Source organism: Mustela nigripes, chromosome 2, assembly GCF_022355385.1.
Source record: "Mustela nigripes isolate SB6536 chromosome 2, MUSNIG.SB6536, whole genome shotgun sequence".
In the NCBI taxonomy this organism is placed as follows: Eukaryota; Metazoa; Chordata; class Mammalia; order Carnivora; family Mustelidae; genus Mustela; species Mustela nigripes.
Genome location: NC_081558.1, coordinates 75,269,925 through 75,291,646, shown reverse-complemented (window position 1 = coordinate 75,291,646; position 21,722 = coordinate 75,269,925). Strand labels below are relative to the sequence as shown.

General features: G+C 36.0%; 1 protein-coding gene across 2 annotated transcripts in view; it reads left to right on the top strand.

Moving 5' to 3' along the window:
• Positions 1–21,722, top strand: part of ZCWPW2 (zinc finger CW-type and PWWP domain containing 2) — a 131,470-nt gene that overhangs the window by 27,304 nt on the left and 82,444 nt on the right. For both annotated transcript variants that reach the window (XM_059390806.1, XM_059390805.1), the window contains exon 3: positions 12,554–12,907. In XM_059390806.1, the coding sequence (XP_059246789.1) occupies positions 12,567–12,907 (341 nt within the window). In that variant the 5' untranslated portion in view covers positions 12,554–12,566. The remainder of the gene's footprint in view (positions 1–12,553; positions 12,908–21,722) is intronic.

Genomic DNA, 21,722 nt, shown 5'->3' with positions numbered 1-21,722 from the left:
TTAACACTATAATATGAACCAGAATACTAACTATGAGAAGTTAAGGAAAATGTAGAAGGAAGAAATTGCAGCTATTTGGGGATATCCAGAAAGACTTCTTGAAGAAGATGGCATTTGAAGTAGAGCTTGAAAGTCAGCAATTTACAGGTTAAGGTGGAGTAAGGAGGATAACATGAGCAAAGGTATAGAGACAGACACATTTGGTATTTTTGGAAAATGATAGTTATTTAATAATGTAAGTTGATGCAGTTTGAAAGAGTAATAGAAGAAAGTAATACTAGCTAGCAGACATTTAATGAGCACCTACAGTGTGCTCTGCTTCTTGCTACATACCCTACATACTTTATTTTATTCAACTTTAAGAACCTGCTATGCAGCAGGTGCTAGTATTATTATTCCCACTTTTCTAAAGATATTAAATGATTTTCCAAGGTTTTACAACTATTAAGTTGATGTTCTTAGATCTTAATCCAGGTCTGACAGGTAATAAAACCCATACTCTTAACCACTACAATACAAAGTTATACTGTGGAGATTTCAGATATAAAGTGGAGACCTTATATTAGCAATGGAAAACTCTGTGTGTGTGTGTGTGTGTGTGTGTGTGTGTGTGTGTGTGTGTGTTTGTTTTAGCAAGAGGACCAGTTATTAAGAGTTTCTAAAATTAACCTATCATTAGTGAGTTAAAAGAATAAATGTGAGGTGAGAGAAATAGACCAGCTGGTTCATAGGCTCCTTAGAGGAGTCTGAGTGAGTTACTGAACTGAGCTGGGTTTATAGGTGGGATCATACACAGAGACCCTTTAAAATTTTAAAGTTATAACAAAATGACAAGTATTCAAAGAGAGAGGATGAGAAAGTAGGCAGTTTCAAAGTTGGTTCTGGGTGAAATTCAAGCCTAAGTAGCAAAAATGGTGAAGAGAGACTTTTGAAGGAAATGAAAACTCGATTTGGCCCAGATTCAGGGTACCTGAGGAGGATCCAGGTGACACTGTCAGAATTAGTTGGAATATAGGTATGAAGGTGAGACTTGAGATGGAGAATTGGTAGCTATTTGCATAGGAGAGAGTGTCAAAGCTATTTGAGTGAACACCAAAAGGAAGAGAATAGAAGGAGAAGTTTAAAGACAGACTTTGAGAAAAGCCTACATTTAGGAACTAGGAGGAGAAAGAAGAACTAGTGAAAAATCAAAGTTAGAGAAAAATCCTTTCAACTATGTGATTAGAAAGTCTCTGGTCTCCTTTAAAAGAAGTGTTTGGTAAAAGCCAGATGGTCAGGCATTTAAAAATAAGTAGATGCCTAGGATTTCTGGCGAGTAGTTGATACTCTGACTTCCTGTTGTGTGACTCTAGAACTTTTCTCTAGAGAAACAGACCCATACTTCAAATTACCTATCTAGTAGAACTATAGGCATCTTAAGATCAAAAAGAATGTATTATTCCTATTCCCCAAAACTCAAACTTGTATTTGTGCATTTGATTATTAAACCTATTCAATTATTAACTCCACTGTTCATTTGCCCTAACCAGAAATCTTAGATTCATCTGCCACTATCCTCCCTTCCTTATCATTGGGAACCTTCCACTTCCAAAACCAACATACACTTGACGGTTGCTATATACTGAATGTGTATCCCCAAAATGTGATGGTGTTGGGAGATGGAGCCTTTGGGAGGTAAATAAATTGTGGGGATAGAAATGCTCATTAATGGAATTAATTCCCTTCTAAAAAAAGACCCCAAGAGATGCCTTGCACCTTATACCATGAGAGCTAACTGCAAAAAAGCAGCCATCTGTGAACAAGGAAAGGGCTTTCATTAGACAGTGAATCTGCTGGAGCCTTGATCTTGGACTTCTCAGCTATCAGAACTGTGAGAAACAAATTTGTGTTACCTCTAAGTCACCTAGTCTATGGTACCTTTGTTATAGCAGCCCAAATACCTACTGCTTAGCCTTACTTCAAGGACTTTCACTCCCTGCATTTGGGGCAAGCTCCTTGATTGCCCCAGATTTGGTTCCAGTGAGTTCTTATGGCACAGGCTGCAGTAGTCACCCCACCAGACGGTACAGGCAACGGATTTTGCTGCATCCAAGTGGTACTGTTCATGCATCATCTCAGCCAGGACACAGAGTGCACAAGCCATGAGATCATGGCTATTTCTGCCTGGTGTGTGACCCAGGCAGAAAATCCCTGCAGAGGTAGAGTCACCCCAGAGAAAGAGCAACCACTATAGCACTCCTCAGTGGAGCTGTGGGAGGCTGCCCTCATGACTAGGAGCCACCCATGGGCAATTCCAGTCTAGGAGAACCACAGATTGTTACTTTAACCTTTAAGAGCTAGGTGTGGGCTGCTTCAAGCAAATTCACAGGGTTAGGGGCTGCCCAAAGCCATGGGGCAAGGCCATCTATAGCCTTTGGGACCTAACCCCTATCTGTATCATCCTTTGTTACATTCGTCTAGTATTTTATGGAACTTAATTTTATCTGTTTCTCTGTCTGAACTCAAAAGGAGAGATTGTTTCTTATTCATCTTTTGTTCATAGTCCTGATATCCGTGACTGACATCTAGTAGAAACTCACTACATGTTTGAATTAATGTTCAAAGTCAATCATTTATTTAACAAATATTTATTATCAAGTATGTAATACACTGCACCAAGAGCTCAAAATAGGCTAATAGTACTCTTAACATCCCTAGATAAGGGACCAAAGATTTTAGAGTGGTTAAGTCATTTGTTTAATAAAAAGTAGTAGAGCTATTGGACAGAAAATTGAGTGTCTGTGACCATTCATAACTATTACCTTGAATGAAAGAATAAATAATAAACAGCCTGAACTTAAGGCTGTATTATTTTGGATAGCTGTTCTATGATTTTTGTTTTCAAATTTATTTATTTATTTTTTAAAGATTTTATTTATTTATTTGACAGAGAGAGACACAGCGAGAGAGAGAACACAGCAGAGGGAGTGAGAGAGGGAGAAGAAGGCTTCCCACAGAGCAGAGAGCCTGATGCAGGACTTGATCCCAGGACCCTGGGGTCATGACCTGAACAAAAGGCAGATGCTTAATGACTGAGCCACCTAGGTGCTCCTCCAATTTATTTTTTAAATTTTCTTCTGATTTCTATGGTTCAACGTTAGCTAAGTCATGGAATCAAAAATTAAAAAGAAATCATGTAAAGCAAGTATTAATGCTTTGCATAACTTTGCATTTAGCAATATCTTTATAATCTGTAGTGTGAAGTACTTAGGCATAATTTTATGGGGACCCATTTAAAGACTCTAGAAGTTTCCAGGGGTGTTTCAGTGAGTCAGTCAGTTAAGCATCTATCTCCGATTCAGGTCATGATCCCAGGGACCATGATCCCAGGGTCTTGCTCAATGGGGAGCCTGCTTCTCCCTCTGCCCCTCTTCTGCAACTCTGTGTGTGCACGCGCACACATGTGTGCACATTCCCTCTCCCCCAAATAAATAAATAAAATCATTAAAAAAGAAAAAGACTAGATCTAGACCACATTGTCTTTTCCTGCTTCATTTGCATCTTCTGTATGTGCTACTAATTTTTTTTAAAGATTTTATTTATTTATTTGACAGAGATCACAAGTAGGCAGAGAGGCAGGCAGAGAGAGAGGAGGAGGAAGCAGCCTCCTGCCAAGCAGAGTGCCCGATGGAGGACTCGATCCCAGGACCCTGAGATCATGATCTGAGCCGAAGACAGAGGCTTAACCCATGGAGTTACCCAGGTGCCCCCATGCTACTAATTTTGAAAACCAGCAAAGTGTTGGAGAGGAGGTGATAGAGATCATGAGAATCTGGTTTGAAAAGAATAAGTGTTTTGTAATCTGTATTATAAATTCTATTAGCCTGGATAAACTGTGTCAAATCTAAAATACCAGAGGTTTAAGTTAGATGCAATTGAAAATGAGTATCACTGTCATTTAAGTAATAATGACATTTCCTTAGTGTTAATTTATCTTCTCAATATTATCCACTGTGAGACCCAACTTTCTAAGAAAATCTGAAAACTTTATCTACCATTTAAAAGTAATCTTTTAATCCCCTTAACATTTTATAATAGCCTATCAAAATGGATTTTCCTAAGCTTTCTATTGAAATAGTACCATAAACTTAGAGTACTTTCTCCATTATAGCAGACCAATAGTTGCAAGATGGACAAAATCCTAGGCAGTTCAGTGATAGATAGCAATCATTTTTCACTTCCTTTCTATCTCTTACACATTATTTACATTATTAGTGTTCTCTTCAATATGCTGTTTCCTTGTAGAAATACAAGTTTTCTGAGGAATAATTTAATCTAGATAACATAATCTGTAAACCTGTTGAACTAGTTAGTTATAACTCAAAAATATTGCAGTATGGTAAAGCTAACTATATAGCTTAAGAGTACCTCTGTGAAGCACTCTGAGTTGTGGTACTTCTCACCTCTGCCCTCTTCCCCCAACACACATGCTCTCTCTCTCAAAAAAAAAAAAAAAAAAATGCACCCAATATTGGAGCATCTAAATATATAGAACAAACATTAGCAAATCAGAAGGAAGAGATAAATAATAGTAAAATAATAATAGGGAAATTCAGTATCCCACTTTGAACAGTAGATAGATCATCCAGACAGAATATCAAGGAAACACTAGACTTAAACTACACTTCAGACCAAAAATATCTAACATATATGCAGAACATTCCAACAGTGGCAGAATACACATAGCATGCTCTCTAAGATAAATAATATATTAGGTCACAAAACAAGTCTTAACAAATATGAAAAGATTAAAATCACATCAGGCATCTTTGCTGATCACAATTACATGAAAGTAACAAGAAAGACTGGAAAATTCACAAATATGTGGAGATTAAACAATATCCTTCTGAATGTCAAAGAAGACATTAAAGAAGAAATATAAAAGTATCTGAGACAAATCAACACACTAAAATTATGGGATGCAATAAAAGAAACTCCAAGAGGGAAGTTTATAGTAATAAATGTCTACATCAAAAAAACAAAGATCTCAAACAACCTAGCTTTACACCACATGGAACTAGGAAAGGAAGAACAACTAAACCTGAATCAGTAGAAGGAGGAAATAACAAAGATCAGAGCAGAAATAAATGAATAGAGACTAGAGAGATAATAGAAAAGATCAGTTAAAATACAAGTTGATTTTTTTAAAAGATAAAATTGCCAAAACTTTAGCTAGCCTAACAGAGTAAAAGAGAGAAAACTCGAAATTAGAAATGAAAATGATGTTACAAATAATGCCAAAAAAATACAAATGACCACGAGAAACTATGTGGACAATTATACGCCAACAAATCAGACAACTTAGACTAGATAAATTCCTAGAAAGACACAATCTACAAAGAACAGATTACAGAAAAAATAGAATATTTGAACAGACCAATAACATGCAAGGCAATTGAATCAGTATTCAAAATCTTTCAACAAAGGTGCCCCTGGGTGGCTCAGTGGGTTAAGCCGCTGCCTTCGGCTCAGGTCATGATCTCAGGGTCCTGGGATCGAGTCCCGCATCAGGCTCTCTGCTCAGCAGGGGGCTTGCTTCCCTCTCTCTCTTTCTCTCTCTCTGCCTGCCTCTCCGTCTACTTGTGATCTCTCTCTGTCAAATAAATAAATAAAATCTTTTTAAAAAAATATTTCAACAAAGAAAAGGCTAACTACAGATGGCTTCACTGGTGAATTCTTCCAAACATTTAAAGAATTAGTGGCAATCCTTAAACTCTTCCAAAACAACTGTAGAGTAAGGAACACTTCAAGACTCATTTTACAAGGACAGCGTCACCCTGATACCAAAGCCTGGTAAGGACATTATACAAAAAGAAAATTATAGGGTATATGGGTGGCTCAGTTGGTTAAGCATCTGCCTTCCGTTCAGTTCATGATCCAAGGTCCTGGAATTGAGTCCCACATTGGGCTCACTGCTCAGCAGGATGTCTGCTTCTCCTTCTCCCTCTCCCTCCCTTTCCCTCTGCCTGTCACTCCCCCTGCTTTTGCTCTTGCTCTCCTCTGTGAATCAGATTAATAAATAAAATCTCTTCAAAAAAAGAAAAAACATTACAGGTCAGTATCAAGTTCTCAACAAAATAATACTAAATAGTATTCAACAGTATATTAAAAGGATTATATATCATGATCAAATTAGATTTATCCATAGGTATTTCAACATATTCAAATCAGTAAACATGACATAATGAGAAAATAATCACATTATCATCTCACTAGATGCAGAGGAAGCATTTTACAAAATTTAACAACCTTTGATATAACTCTCAATAAATGAGGTATAGAAAGAATGTATCTCAAAAAAATAAAAGGTCTTATATAACAAGTTTACAACTAACATACTATGATCAGGGACAAGACAAAGGTGTCTGCTCTCATCACGTTTATTCAACTTAGTACTGGGAACGGTAACCAGCGCAATTAGGCAAGAAAAAGAAAAGGCATCCATATCAGAAAGGAAAATGTAAAATTGTCTTTGTTTGCAGAACATACTATCTTAATAGAAAATCCTAAAGACTCCAATGAACTTAGTAAAGTTGCAGGCTACAAAATCAAAATCTGATTGCATTTTTATGCACTAACAACAAACTATCTGAAAAAGAAATTACAATCCCATTTCTAATTACATCAAAAGGAATAAAATACATAAGAATAAATAAAGGAGGTAAAAGTTCTGTACAATGGAAATTACAAAACATTTCTGGAAGGAACTGAAAAAGACATAGATAAATGGCAAGATATCTCATGTTCATGGATTGAAAGAATTAATATTCTTAAAATATCACTGGTACACAAAGTGATCCACACATTCAATTCAATCTTTATCAAAATTCAAATGGCATTTTTTACAGAAATAGAAAAAAGTAGGCATAAAATTCATATGGAATCATAAAAGACCCCAAATCGCTAAAGCAGTTTTGAGCAAGAAGTGCAAAGTTGCAGGAATTTTACCTCCTCATTTCAAACTATATTTCAAATCTATAGTAATCAAAATAGTATGGTATTGGCATAAAAACACAGATCAATGGAAAAGAATAAAGAACCCAGAAATAAACCCACATATATACGGTCAACTAATTTTTGACAAAGTTACCAAGAATACACAATAGGGAAAAGATAGCATCTTCAATAAATGGTATTAAAAAGTTGGACTGTCATATGGAAAAGAATAAAACTGGATCCTTATCTCATACCATACATAAAAATCAACTCAAAAGGATGAAAAATTCAAATTAAGGACCTGAAACTTTAAAACACTTAAAGAAAACACAGAAGAAAAGATCATTGAGATTAGTCTCGTCAGTGATTTTTTTGTATCTGACACCAAAACCAAATAGGTAAGATTATATAAAACTAAAATGTTTCTGCACAAAAAAGGAAACTATCAACAAATTTAAAAGGCAACTTATAGAATGGGATGAAACATTTGCAAAATATATACTCTATAAGGGGTTAAAGCCAAGATATGAAAGGAAATCTTACAACTAACAGAAATAATAGTAATAATCAGGATTTAAGCAAAGGTAGACATTTTCCAAAGAAGACATAAATACAGCCATCAGATATATGAAAATATCCTCAACATCAATAATCATCACAAATGCAAATAAAAACCATAATTACATATCACCTCAACCCTATTTAAGATGGCTATTATCAAAAAAAGGATAAGAAATGTTGGCAGGGACATGGAGAAATTGGAATCTTGTACACAGCTAGTGGAAATGCAAAATGATACAGCTACTATGGAAAACAGTATGGGGGATTCCTCAAAAAATAAAAAATAGAACTACCACAGGATCCAGCAATCTCACTTCTGGGTATGGATCCAAGAGAACTGAAGTCAGGATTGCAAAGACAAATTAGCCCTCCCATGTTCATAACAGCACTATTCACAATAACCAAGATATGGAAACAACTTAAGTTTCTGTTGATGGATGGATGAAGAAAGCCTACAAGGAAATATTACTAAGCCTTCCAAGGTCTGCAAAATATTGGATATGGATCAAGTTGGGGCCATTATGCTGAGTGAAATGAGCCAGTTACAGAAAGACAAATACTGGATGAATCTATTTATATATAGTATCTAATATTCAAATTCCTAGAATCAGTGAATGGGACTCAAGGGGAGATGGGAAGTTATGAATCAGCAGGCATGAAGTTCTAATTAAGCAAGATGAATAAGTTATACAGATCTGCTTTACAATATTGTACCTATGGTCAACAATATTGTATTATACACTTGAAAACTTGTTATGAGGATAGACCTTATGTTAAGTGTTTTTACCACAATAAAATAAAATTAATTTTTTTAAGATTTATTAATTTATTTGACAGAGATCACAAGTAGGCAGAGAGGCAGGCAGAGGGAGGGGAGGAAGCAGGCTCCCCGCTGAGTGGAGAGCCTGATGCGGGGCTCGATCCTAAGCCTGGGATCATGACCTGAGCTGAAGGCAGAGGCTTTAACCCACTGAGCCATCCAGATGCCCTTAAAATTAATTTTAAAAAGACTGAAAATAAATTAACCACGCACCAACTCAAAGACAAGAAAGATAAGATCAACAGAGAATGCCTAAGAGAGAAGAGGAAAGAAAGAATAAAGTGCAGCTATTAATTAAATAGAATTCTAAAAAATAAATGGGAAGACTCAAATTCTGCTTGTGTTTAAAAAGTACTGACAATAGGGCGCCTGGGTGGCTCAGTGGGTTAAGCCGCTGCCTTCGGCTCAGGTCATGATCTCAGGGTCCTGGGATCGAGTCCCGCATCGGGCTCTCTGCTCAGCAGGGAGCCTGCTTCCTCCTCTCTCTCTCTCTCTGCCTGCCTCTCTGCCTACTTGTGATCTCTCTCTGTCAAATAAATAAAATAAATAAAAAAAAGTACTGACAATAAAATGAAGAAAATAAAAAAATAAATGAAGAAAAAGAAGATATAAATAAATTTCAGAGTGAAGGAGAGAAACGTAATAAAAAACATAGTAGATACAATAGTATTCTTAAACATAAGACAGAATTGGTTCCTTTGCTGTGCAAAAGCTTTTCATCTTGATGAAATCCCAATAGTTCATTTTTGCCCTTGCTTCCCTTGCCTTTGGCGTTGTTCCTAGGAAGATGTTGCTGCGGCTGAGGTCGAAGAAGTTGCTGCCTGTGTTCTCCTCAAGGATTTTGATGGATTCCTTTCGCACATTGAGGTCCTTCATCCATTTTGAGTCTATTTTTGTGTGTGGTGTAAGGAAATGGTCCAATTTCATTTTTCTGCATGTGGCTGTCCAATTTTCCCAGCACCATTTATTGAAGGGGCTGTCTTTTTTCCATTGGACACTCTTTCCTGCTTTGTCGAAGATTAGTTGACCATAGAGTTGAGGGTCTATTTCTGGGCTCTCTATTCTGTTCCATTGATCTATGTGTCTGTTTTTGTGCCAGTACCATGCTGTCTTGATGATGACAGCTTTGTAATAGAGCTTGAAGTCCGGAATTGTGATGCCACCAACGTTGGCTTTCTTTTTCAATATCCCTTTGGCTATTCGAGGTCTTTTCTGGTTCCATATAAATTTTAGAATTATTTGTTCCATTTCTTTGAAAAAGATGGATGGTACTTTGATAGGAATTGCATTAAATGTGTAGATTGCTTTAGGTAGCATAGACATTTTCACAATATTTATTCTTCCAATCCAGGAGCATGGAACATTTTTCCATTTCTTTGTGTCTTCCTCAATTTCTTTCATGAGTACTTTATAGTTTTCTGAGTATAGATTTGTGCCTCTTTGGTTAGGTTTATTCCTAGGTATCTTATGGTTTTGGGTGCAATTGTAAATGGGATTGACTCCTTAATTTCTCTTTCTTCTGTCTTGCTGTTGGTGTAGAGAAATGCAACTGATTTCAGTGCATTGATTTTATATCCTGACACTTAACAAAATCAAAAGACAACTGACAGAATGGGAGAAGATATTTGCAAACGACATATCAGATAAAGGACTAGTGTCCAGAATCTATAAAGAACTTAGCAAACTCAACACCCAAAGAACAAATAATCCAAAATGGGCAGAGGACATGAACAGACATTTCTGCAAAGAAGACATCCAGATGGCCAACAGACACATGAAAAAGTGCTCCATATCACTCGGCATCAGGGAAATACAAATCAAAACCACAATGCGATATCACCTCACACCAGTCAGAATGGCTAAAATAAACAAGTCAGGAAATGACAGATGCTGGTGAGGATGTGGAGAAAGGGGAACCCTCCTACACTGTTGGTGGGAATGCAAGCTGGTGCAGCCACTCTGGAAAACAGCATGGAGGTTCCTCAAAATGTTGAAAATAGAACTGCCCTATGACCCAGCAATTGCACTACTGGGTATTTACCCTAAAGATACAAACGTAGTGATCCAAAGGGGCACGTGCACCCGAATGTTTATAGCAGCAATGTCCACAATAGCCAAACTATGGAAAGAACCTAGATGTCCATCAACAGATGAATGGATCAAGAAGATGTGGTATATATACACAATGGAATACTATGCAGCCATCAAAAGAAATGAAATCTTGCCATTTGTGACAACATGGATGGAACTAGAGCGTATCATGTTTAGGGAAATAAGTCAAGCAGAGAAAGACAACTATCATATGATCTCCCTGATATGAGGAAGTGGTGATGCAACATGGGGGCTTAAGTGGGTAGGAGAAGAATCAATGAAGCAAGATGGGATTGGGAGGGAGACAAACCATAAGTGACTCTTAATCTCACAAAACAAACTGAGGGTTGCTGGGGGGAGGGGGTTTGGGAGAAGGGGGTGGGATTATGGACATTGGGGAGGGTATGTGCTTTGGTGAGTGCTGTGAAGTGTGTAAACCTGGTGATTCACAGACCTGTACCCCTGGGGATAAAAATATATGTTTATAAAAAATAAAAAATTAAACATGCAAAATAAAAAAAAAATTAAAAATAAAAACATAAGACAGAATTGGGAATTCCCTCCTTAGGCGAACTTTAAAAAAAAGGAGACATTCTGTTCTTCATTTTATGAGGCTATTTTAATCTTGATATCAAAACCAGACAAAGGCAAAAAAGAAGAGAATTGAAATTATTAGACCAATCTTATCTATAAATAAATATATGTGTAATCTTAAATAACTATTAATAAGCTAAATATAGTAATATATGTTTAAAATTTCTCATAACACTTAATCATGTAAAGTTTACCTAGAATGCAAGTATGATTTATCATTAATACATTCATTGTTATAACATACCCAATTAATACACTTAGACAATCTTTGTGTTTACTTCAACACATACAGAAAAGCAGTAGATAAAATTCAACAGTGGTTCATGATAAACAAAAAATCCTCATAGTAAACTGGTAATTGATGGGAAAAATTTTCTGGCAACTTTTTAATGGTCTCTATCAAAAAATAGACATATTTGGCTTTATAGTCCAATAGTAGAATCATTCTCTTTGAAATTAGAAAAAGATGTCTCCTATCATTGGCTTCTATTCCATATTATCCCTCTCTTACGCAGTATATTAAAAGATGGCACAAGGATTGAAAATAAACAAAAATGCTACATACACACACACACACACACACACACACTTACACCTAAGGTGAAGTGAAATGCAAAATAATGTCTTGCCCAAGGACAACTGGTGAACAGTAAAGCCAGGAGTTCACAAATAATTTGGCTCCAGTGTCCAAACTCAACAACTTGTGCTACTGTCCAGTGGCCCAGAGAATTGAAGAAAGGACTAGTCATTTCAAATGCAATCTAAATTGCAGTCATGCTTCTCATAAATTTCCTCACCAGTTATATAATTAACCAGAAATTTTGCATGAATATTATTAGCAAAATTTTATTTCTCTTTTAGTAGATTCAGTTCTTTGTGTTTTTAGATTTGTCCACTCTTGATATGATAAATAGTGTCTTAGTGAATATTGTTGGGTCTTTGTATATGTAGGATAGTTTTTTGAAGTTCATTTTCTGTGGATACATTCATACGAGTAGTATTAACAGGTAAAAAAAATTGTGAGCTATGGCTATTGGCATAAATTGGCAAATTTCTAAAGCAATTTGTGGTGACCCTGGAATTTGATGAGTGAGTTACTAAATATATGATTAACTCATGAATTGAGAGCTTCTTTAAATGGTGCTTACACTGGATAGTAGTGTTTTGCTAACTTGTGAATGTGGTATATTGAAGTCATTCTTTAAAATAGGTTTCTATTGCAAAATAAGTTGCTAATTACTTTTATTTTATTTTGGTTTTATTATTTTTTACTATACACACAGTTATTATTGAAGCTAGAAGTTGGAAGCTTAATCATACAATTCTAACATTTTATATGTTTAAAATTTTCATAATAAATTCTGAGAAATGCTTTTTTCAAGCTGCTTGAATTAATGGATAAAAAGCAATATTATATAAGCAAAAGGTCTCAAAGAGCTCTTTCTCTGATTTTGGCTTGAACTTTCCTTATATCCTTGAATCTTTATTCTTTTCTTCTTATTTGTTTTCCAGATTAAATGCATTTATGGAAAAAGAAAAATTGGATAGTAAGATAATAGTAGAATATTGTAACACTGCAATGGATCCCTCAGCAAAAAACAGTATGTATGTAAACAAAGTATGGGTTCAATGTGAGAGTGAAAGCTGTTTGAAATGGAGATTGTTGTCAAATAAGGATGCAGCCAGAGTTGACCACAATAAACCATGGTACTGCTTCATGAATGCTGATTCAAGATACAATAACTGCTCTGTTTCTGAAGAAGACTTCCCTGAAGAGTCTCAGCTTCATGAAAGTGGATTTAAGATTGTCTATTCACAGCTCCCTCTTGGGAGCCTGGTTTTGGTAAAATTACAGAATTGGCCAAGGTAAAGTTGTTGTTGTTGTTATTTCAAAATAAACTGTTAAGTTATGGTCTTGCTAAGTTGATGAATTTTTAAAACTTTTCAAAGAATCAACTTTTTTTTCTACTGTTTGTCTAATTTCTTATTTATTGTTTCCTGGTCTCATTATTATTTCCCTGACATTTTGGGGTCTAATTTTTTTTTTCTAGTTTCTTGGGTTGGAAACTTTAAGTAACTGATTTAAATCTTTCTTCCTCTTGATATAGACAATTACAGCTAAAAATTTCTCTTTAAAGACAACATTAGCTATATCCCACAAATTTTGGTATATTGTGTTTTATTACCATTCAGTTTCAAGCATTTACTAATTATCTGTGTGATGTCTTCTTTCCAGATGATCTGTTAGAAGTATATTTTTACCTGATATTTGAGGATTTCTAAATATCTTATTGTTACTGAGCTCTAATTTAAATCTATTGCCCAAAGAGTATATTTATGACAATTACTTTGAATTCTTTATCATGCATATTACTTATCTCTGTTTCATTTGGCTGTTTTGTTGTGGTTTTGTCTTGTTCTTTCCTTTGTGACATATTCCTCTTCCTCTTTGTTTTGTCTAACTCTCTTTGTTTCTGTATATTAGAAAAGTCAACTATGTCTTCTGATCTTGAAAGTCGTGGCCTTATGAAAAAGAGGTTCTGTGGTGGCCCTTAGTGCAATGCTCCCTCTTTCTCAGATCCAGGGGTGTGTCCTGTATGTGTTGCTTGCACCCTACTATTATGGCTGAGCTATGTTTGCCTTTAGTCCAGTTGGCTGCAATGGCCCACTTTGCTTGTTGTGGATACAGTGGGCGACAGAGTTTCATCTTTGTGCCATTGAGGGGTCAGTCTGGAGCTGCCATGGGCTTCTGGTTGGGTGGCAACAGCAATCAGACCAGATGTCTGTCCCCAGTCTGCCCCAGGAAGGCTGTAGTTGAACTGATCAACAGGACATTTTCTCTGTGTGGCCAGCTGTAAGTTTTGGCTCCTGGGACTATGGGAGCAATTAGTGTGTGTGGTTATCTTCCCCTCTCCCAAGGAAGAAGTCATTTTGGAGTGGCGCCAGTCCCTGTGGGGGTTGCTTGCAGGTAGAAGCTGCTTTGGAGGACACCCGCTGAGTCTCTTTTATACTTTTATATGAAATGAATTCTGTTCCTTAAGAAGAGGTTTTTTTCAGTCTATTTTCTCTCTGTTCAGATTGGATCATTTCTTGCCTCTTGCATATTCATTCTGCTGTTGTAAATATCCATTGAGCTTCTTGTTTTAGTTCTTGTATTTTCAGGTGTAATATTTCCATTTGGTTCTCTCTATATACCTTCTATTTATTTGTTATATTTTCTTTTCTTTTTTTTTTTTTTTTTCATTTTGGATCTTATTTAAATCTTTCTAGCAGGCTGCCCCTACTACTGCACTGGAGAGATATGAGGGAACCTCTTTGTTACTGCCACGTTGGGAGTGGAAATCTAGGTTTTCTAGTCAGCCTCCACGTACTCTCTGGAAAGGGTGGGGTGCCTCATTACTGCCGGGAAGGGATTAGAGTTAAGGCTTCTCACTCACCAACTTTGCTGGGAAAGGTAGGGGAACCTTATTCTCACCTCCACTGATACCCTGGCGGGGAGAACCATGTTAATTCTGAAAGGTGTTAAAAATTCCAGCTTCCCAGTAGTCCTCTTCCACCACCATCTGAGTGGGGATTCAGTGGGAGCTTTATTACTGCTCAGTGCGTTGAAGTCCAGGCTCAACACTCGCCCTTTGTTAAGGACGGAGATGGGGATCTGTAGAAATTTCCAGGGTATTTGGCTGGGAAAAGGTAGCTATTGCTTTAAAGTTTTCTGTCTTGCTAGGTTGCCCCTATCCTGGTTTTTTGACTCAAAAGACCAGGCTTCATATGAACTTTTGTTCCTTTGCACCCATTGGTATCTCTGGGTTGCTGACTTCTTTAGCACCCAGTCTAGGATATAGGAGGCAAAATAAACTCAGGGAACTCCCTGCCATGTCACTCTTCAGGTCCTCAGGCCCTTCTCTGTTTATCTTTTCTTCATCCTTTAGAATCTTCTTATGTTTATTTAATATATAATACTTAGGAATTTTTTGTGTACTTAGTGGGAAGAATATAGAGAATTGAGTCTACCTCAACTTGTCCAGAAATGGAATCTGCAGAATAGATTTGCTTTAGTTTTTTTTTTTTTTTTTTTTTTTTCTAAATCGTATACCCAGGGCCCTTTATTCTATTATTTCTTCAGAGCATCAAAAATATGAACTTGGTGTCTGAGATTTCCTAGTTTTTTCTTCCCTAATTTTATTTTTAAAATTTTAAAATTAAATTAATTTCATATTTTAACAAAGTTTATTTTCTAGAGCAGTTTTAAGTTTGCAGCAAAACTGAATGGAAAAGTGCAGGGTTTCCACATTCCACCCCTGCCCCATCCCATACAAACTCATATACCATCAACATCCCAAATCAGTTTGGCACATTTGTTACAATCTCTGAACCGGCATTTACCCATCATTTTCAACCAAAATCCATAGTGAATCATTGGGATTCACTCTTTGTGCTATACATTCTATAGGTTTTTGACAAATGTATAATAACATGTATTCACCATTATAATGTCTATCATACAGAATAGTTTCACTGGCCTAAAAATCTCCTCTGCTTCACCTATTCATCACCACCACCCCCTGGCACCTGGGGATTTTTATATGTCTATAGTTTTGCCTTTTCCAGAATGCTGTATTGTAATCACAATATGTAAACTTTTCAGATTGGCTTCTTTCACTTAGTATTTCCTCTGTGTATTTTCATGAACATACATGGTTGTTTTAATTTGCATTTCCCAGATGACATATGATGTGGAACATCTTTTAATATTCTTATTTGCCATATGTCTACTCAGGTCTTTTGCCTATCTTTTAGTTGAGTGGTTCATTTTCTTAGAGAGCTTAAGAGATCTTTGGATATTTTGGATACCGGTCCTTTATCAGATATCTGTGTTGCAAATATTTTCTCCCAGTCTGTGACTTATCTTCTCATTCTCTTACTAGTGTATTTTACACAGCAGACATTCTTAATTTTAATGAAATCCAACTTTTTCTCATGGATGGTGCTTTTGGCATATATCCCCACTTTTATTTGTACCCTCACTTTTCTTTATTCATATTGATCCTTTCTTCTTCAATTTGGTTTATACTCCCAGCAGTTTCTCATCAGTGTAAGCTCTTGTCACTGTAAGTTTTAAGTGTTTGCAGAGTCCAGAGTGCTCCAGTAACTCCAGGTTTTGTTGTGATCCTCCTCACAATTCTGGCTGCTGTGCTCATGTTGACCTGCTGCACTTTTCAATAAGTACTCCTTGTGGTTTTGAGGTTCTTATTTCACAAACCCATCAGACCTCTGGTTGCCTTTTCCCTGCCACCCTGCTTTCCCTCATACAGATGCTAGTGATATGTGGGTCTTAGAACTGTCAGTAGTTTGTACCTGCCTGCTTCAATTTTGGTAGTTTCTGTGGGTAGTTTATCGTTTACTTTTGTTATAGATGTTGTATGTCAGGTCTTGACTGTGCTGTTATAGTTGTTCTACCTGCACTTACAGGAAAATTTCAGGAGATTCTAAAACCATAACACCACTGTTACTATCTTCCCAGAATCCCTTGCTATTTTGCATTACATTCTCCTACTTAATATTCTCAAAGCTGAGATACTCTGGCTCATATTTTCTCATTTCCATTCACGGTCAGCTGTTCTCCATGAAGAATATAAAATGTTTGCTGTCATAGAGAGACTGTGATGGACTTTCTTTAACATACCACACACACACAGGCACACATACACACACAGACACGCACACCCATACAGACAAGAGACCTTCAAATCAAACCTACATTTGTGTTCTTGTTCTGTCACTTACTATTGTGGGCTGAATTGTGTTCCCCAAAAGTCATACTTCAAAGTTGAAACATCAGAAGTGACTGTATGTGGAATCAGGGCCTTTAAAGAGGTGATTAAGTAAAAATAGGCCGTTAGGGTGGGCCCTACACCAATCTGACTGGCATTCTTATAAGAAGAGAAAATGTGGACCCACAAAGAGGCATCAGGGATGCACATGCACGGAGGAAAAACTATCTGAAGACATAGCAAGAAGGGAGCCAAAGAGAGGCTTCAAGGGAAACCATCCCTGCTGACCTATTGATCTTAGACTCAAAGCCTCCAAAACTATAAGAAAATAAATTTCTGTTGTTTTAGCCACTCACTCTGTGGTATTTTTCTGTGGCAGCCTTAGCGAACTAACACATTTAATACCTTTGCAAATGTGGAAGTCTCTCTGAGATATATACCTTTTGCTACTGAGGACTTTTCTAGAGATTAGCTGTGAAATGTTATAAGTATATATGTATTATTTATTTAAATATTAAAAATATTTTCTTTTGTAAAATAATTAGGATGGGCACAAAGAGAAACTAGATAGCTATGTAAAAACAAATATCTTAAAAGACATGAATATGAATGCTTATCTTATGAGGTTACTTATGAAGGTGTTTGTAGTCCCATATCATTTTTCAGGTCCAAAATTAATATTTTTGAAAGCAAAGAGTTTGTATTTTCTATTAGAAATTCTGAAGGTTCAATAACTAATTCAAGAAATGTATTTGTTTCTTGTCACTATATCTGAAATATTATGTTAGAAATCTGATTAGGAATTTCTTTTGCAGTTTTGTGCTTGTAACTGAGGATTAGGACTTGAAATACAAATGAAACGTGTTTTACTCCAGGCCTTAAATTATCTCGAATCTATGATTAGAACCATCAAAATACCTGCAAAATGCAGCTGTATCTACTTCTTTCTATTTGGAAAGAATAGAATGGATTTGGCTAAGTAGTAATATGTATTCTTCTTTATGAACTAAGTATAGTTGAGCACAGGCTTAAAATATAGCCTTAAAATATTAAAAAATCTAGTTATATTTCTTATTCAGTGCTACAGATACATAGAAAGCTGATAGCAGGATAAATTGCAATAGCAGAATATAAAACTAGAATTAACCCACTAAACATAGTCAAACATCAGCGCTTAATTAAGCAATATTAAAGATGTTGAAATTTCAAGTGGAAAGACCAGCTAGCTGGCTGTAGAGACACTTAGCTGGTAGCATTATCTGGGTCAGTTCTCATTAGCCCATGGCCTTACACCCAACTTTGAAGGCTCAGAAACAATCTTAACAACATCCCAGAGTTACTCTTTCCCAGAACAGTTGACCTTCTCTAACAAAACTTAAAAAAGGCAAAGAGAGACTGATACAGAATCTAGAAATGCATATTTAATCTTTATATAATAAAAATAAAGAATTGTCAAGAAAAAGCACTTTGTCTCTGGGCAAGATCCGTGGAAAATCAAATTACAACAGTTACATTTACCTCCACATTGTGAGATAACACACACTTACATACTTAAAAAGGACATATGCAGCCTCTTGTCTTTGGATTATGCTATGTCTGTTGTGCTGGTGGTGGGGATACATGTATGTACTAGGAGGAGAAAAACTATCCTCAAAATATTAAGCAGACTTCATTTAAAAAAAAATAATCAGATATAATTGTATTCAGCTGGAAAGAGCGTAGAAGTTAAAAGTAAAAAATAATGGTGCATAACTCCCCTAGTAGGGACAGACACATTGTCAAGTAGAAAATAGGCTTCTATTGAAAGTACCTACCTTGGGCATATTTACAGATTTCACAAAGCTTTTTGGTAAATATGAAAGTTAATTTATAGAAAATATATTTGCATTCTAATGTACTATAGTACAAACAATTTAGTGGTAAGATATGCCTTTAAATTAACAAGCCAATGCAGCAATACATTTTAGATATAGTATTGAAATTTATAAATTGAGATTTCTGTAGATCCTTTCAGTCTTATAAAATATTATTTGACTACTTCTTATTTGCATTCTTTTGTCTAAGGATTAATATACTTATAATGTGGGGAGAGGATGGGGAATTTGCTCTTCCTATCATCCCCCTATAGTTAGGTACAGCTGAGAGATTTTGTGGCAAATACAGCATTCGGTTAGTGATGATTCCAACTCATCCATTTTGTTTCCCACAGATTAAGAGTGAGGTCCAGGGGGCTCCTGGGTGGCTCAGTTGTTAAGCATCTGCCTTCAGCTCATCATGATCCCAGGGCCCTGGATCAAACCCTGCATCAGGCTCGCTGCTCAGCAGGAAGCCTGCTTCTCCCTCTCCTACTCCCTCTATTTGCCTTCCTTCTCTTGCTGTGTCTCTCTCTCTCAAATAAATAAAATCTTTAAAAAAAACACACACACAAACTATCTCTCCTTTTAAACATCCGAACCATAGTTTGAAAATAAGTCACGTATTTCTCATTGAGTATAAAAACATGGCAACTGAAATCATGCTTACGCGTCAGCTTCTGCTGAGGGCAATAGCTATCTTATAAAGATCATTTCCACTGGATGAGAAATGTGTATGACACCAGTTTCTTTATGATGTATTTGCACTCCTCTCGAAGCTACATGTTGTGCCCAAATTTTCCTTTTCTTCCAAGTGGATTCCAACACTTGATATCTATTTGTCCGTGTTGTATATGTACATTTTACCTCCCACCACCACAGGTTCTAAAATCAATCACACAACTTTCCTTGTAATTCAAATACCTTCCCATTGGGTTGCCTACTCTTACTCTCCCTCTCCGTCTTTAAGCCCACAAGAGAACACTTCAGAGTTTCTCATCAATATTAACATGAAAAATCAGGAAGTAGAATTACACAATGCACTATCATCATTGACAGTTTTGGAACTCAGAATTCAGAATGAAAGCAAAAAATGGACATCAGCTTTCTTCAGTCACGCTGAGTCAGAGAAAATGATGGATAAAGTATGTGGAGAGAAGTATCATGTTTTCTGCATCTGTTGCCTCTCAGCTTCTCCTGCAGTTTGGTACATTCTGTTTTAGCTGAAACAGACTAGGAGTCAGAAAATTCCTTTACACTGCCGGAAGAAATACTAAAGTGCCCCAATTATAAGGACATTTGACAACACTTTTCATAATTCATCTGTAAATCAGCATGCAATATTTTGTCTAATATGACATGTTTTAAATAATGAACAGAAGCTTTTTTCTTTTATTGGCATGTAATTGTTTTTAGGAGTCATTTCTAGTTTTAATTTTGTTTTTTTTAATTTTTATTTTATTTTATAGAGTAACAATATAAATGGAATACTCTAGGGGCCAGTAGTCTTTATTTAAAAGAAGTTTTCTCAAAATCTGTGTCAGAAAAACTCAAACATAATAATGGCAAAATATTTTTCTTTCCCTTCTCAAGTGTTACAAATCCCGTGATTGTTTTACACTGAATGAAATTGGTGCTACTTATAATTTTATACTAAAATGTTGGTGAGATGCAAATCACCTACTGTTAAACATGAGCCCCTTGCATTTTAAGAAGAGTAGTCAACAAATATAATATAACAATCACAGTTTGGTTTCTTTTCAAAGAGTTACTAATCCATTGGAGGACCCACTATTTCTTTTTTTGTTTGTTTTGGGGGTTTTTGTGTGTTTTTGGACCCACTGTTTCTTGATTTCTAATAAATTAGGAGTCTCCAATACAGCTATCATTCATTTTTAGTCATTTGTTTGCTTATTGAAATCTTCTTTTGAGCGAGTTCCTTCAGAAATGTAGATTTCCAATGTAGGTTTAAAAGATAAACTCTAATTCAAGCTTCTCTTAAGCACTTTTAAGCCCAATAAGGGTTGCCAAATAGCAATGATACTGTGATGTGAACCTGATTACTAGATCTAGATAGCGGTCTTCATTTAGGTCCTGAACCTCTACTTGACTTTCCATTATCAATTTTCCAAAGTATTAGGCGGCTTTGGGTTCCACATAGTCTGACTCAATTTGTAATCTTCTAGCCTTTCCTCTTCCATGATCTAGGGATGCCAGGCAGACCTTCTACCTTCCCTTTCCCTATCTCAGAGAGGTCCAAGAGCCAAAGAACTCTGCTCAGCATCCAGGGAACAGCTAGACATCTGCTCCATTCTCACATTCCACCTTCCCTGGTGACTGGTGCACCCAACTCACTACCTCCTGGCAACTATAGTTGGGATTTGTTAATTTCCTGGAATCAAACTTTTTTCATTAATAATACTAAGCATGAAATATTTTTGTTAGTTTAGATTGTGTTATTTATGATCTATAAAAACTTTTTTACAATGGTATGGTAGATAAATTTCTATATTTATAACTATGTAACTTTCATATCAATTGATAATTTATTAGATCAACCATCTATAGTCCTCAAACCCAAGTAATTTATGGATCTTCCATTTTTGTGATTTCATATTCCTTATAGCATGATCTGTATGCTTCCTTTAGGTTTTAAAATTATCTAAATATCTAATTTTATCTAGTTTCTAAATAATTAAATGAGGCAAAAAATGTTTTTGTGTCATTCTTCTTACCTCTCAATTATACCAATTATCTTACCTATATATAATTGCATACCTGCATATGATTAGTTTGCTAAGGCTGCCAAAACAAAGTATCACAGACTGAGTAGCTTAAAAGTAACAGAAATTTAATCTCTTGCAATCCTGAGGCTAGAAATCTCAGGTTAAATTGTCAGCAGGGTTGATTTCTTCTTGGGCTTTCTCCTTGGCTTGTAGATGCATCTCTCTCCTTGTGTCTTCACATGGTCTTCTCCCTATGCATGTCTGTGTCCTAATCTCTTTTTATTGAGTTTTTATTTTTTTAACAAATTCAATTGATTAACATATAACGTAT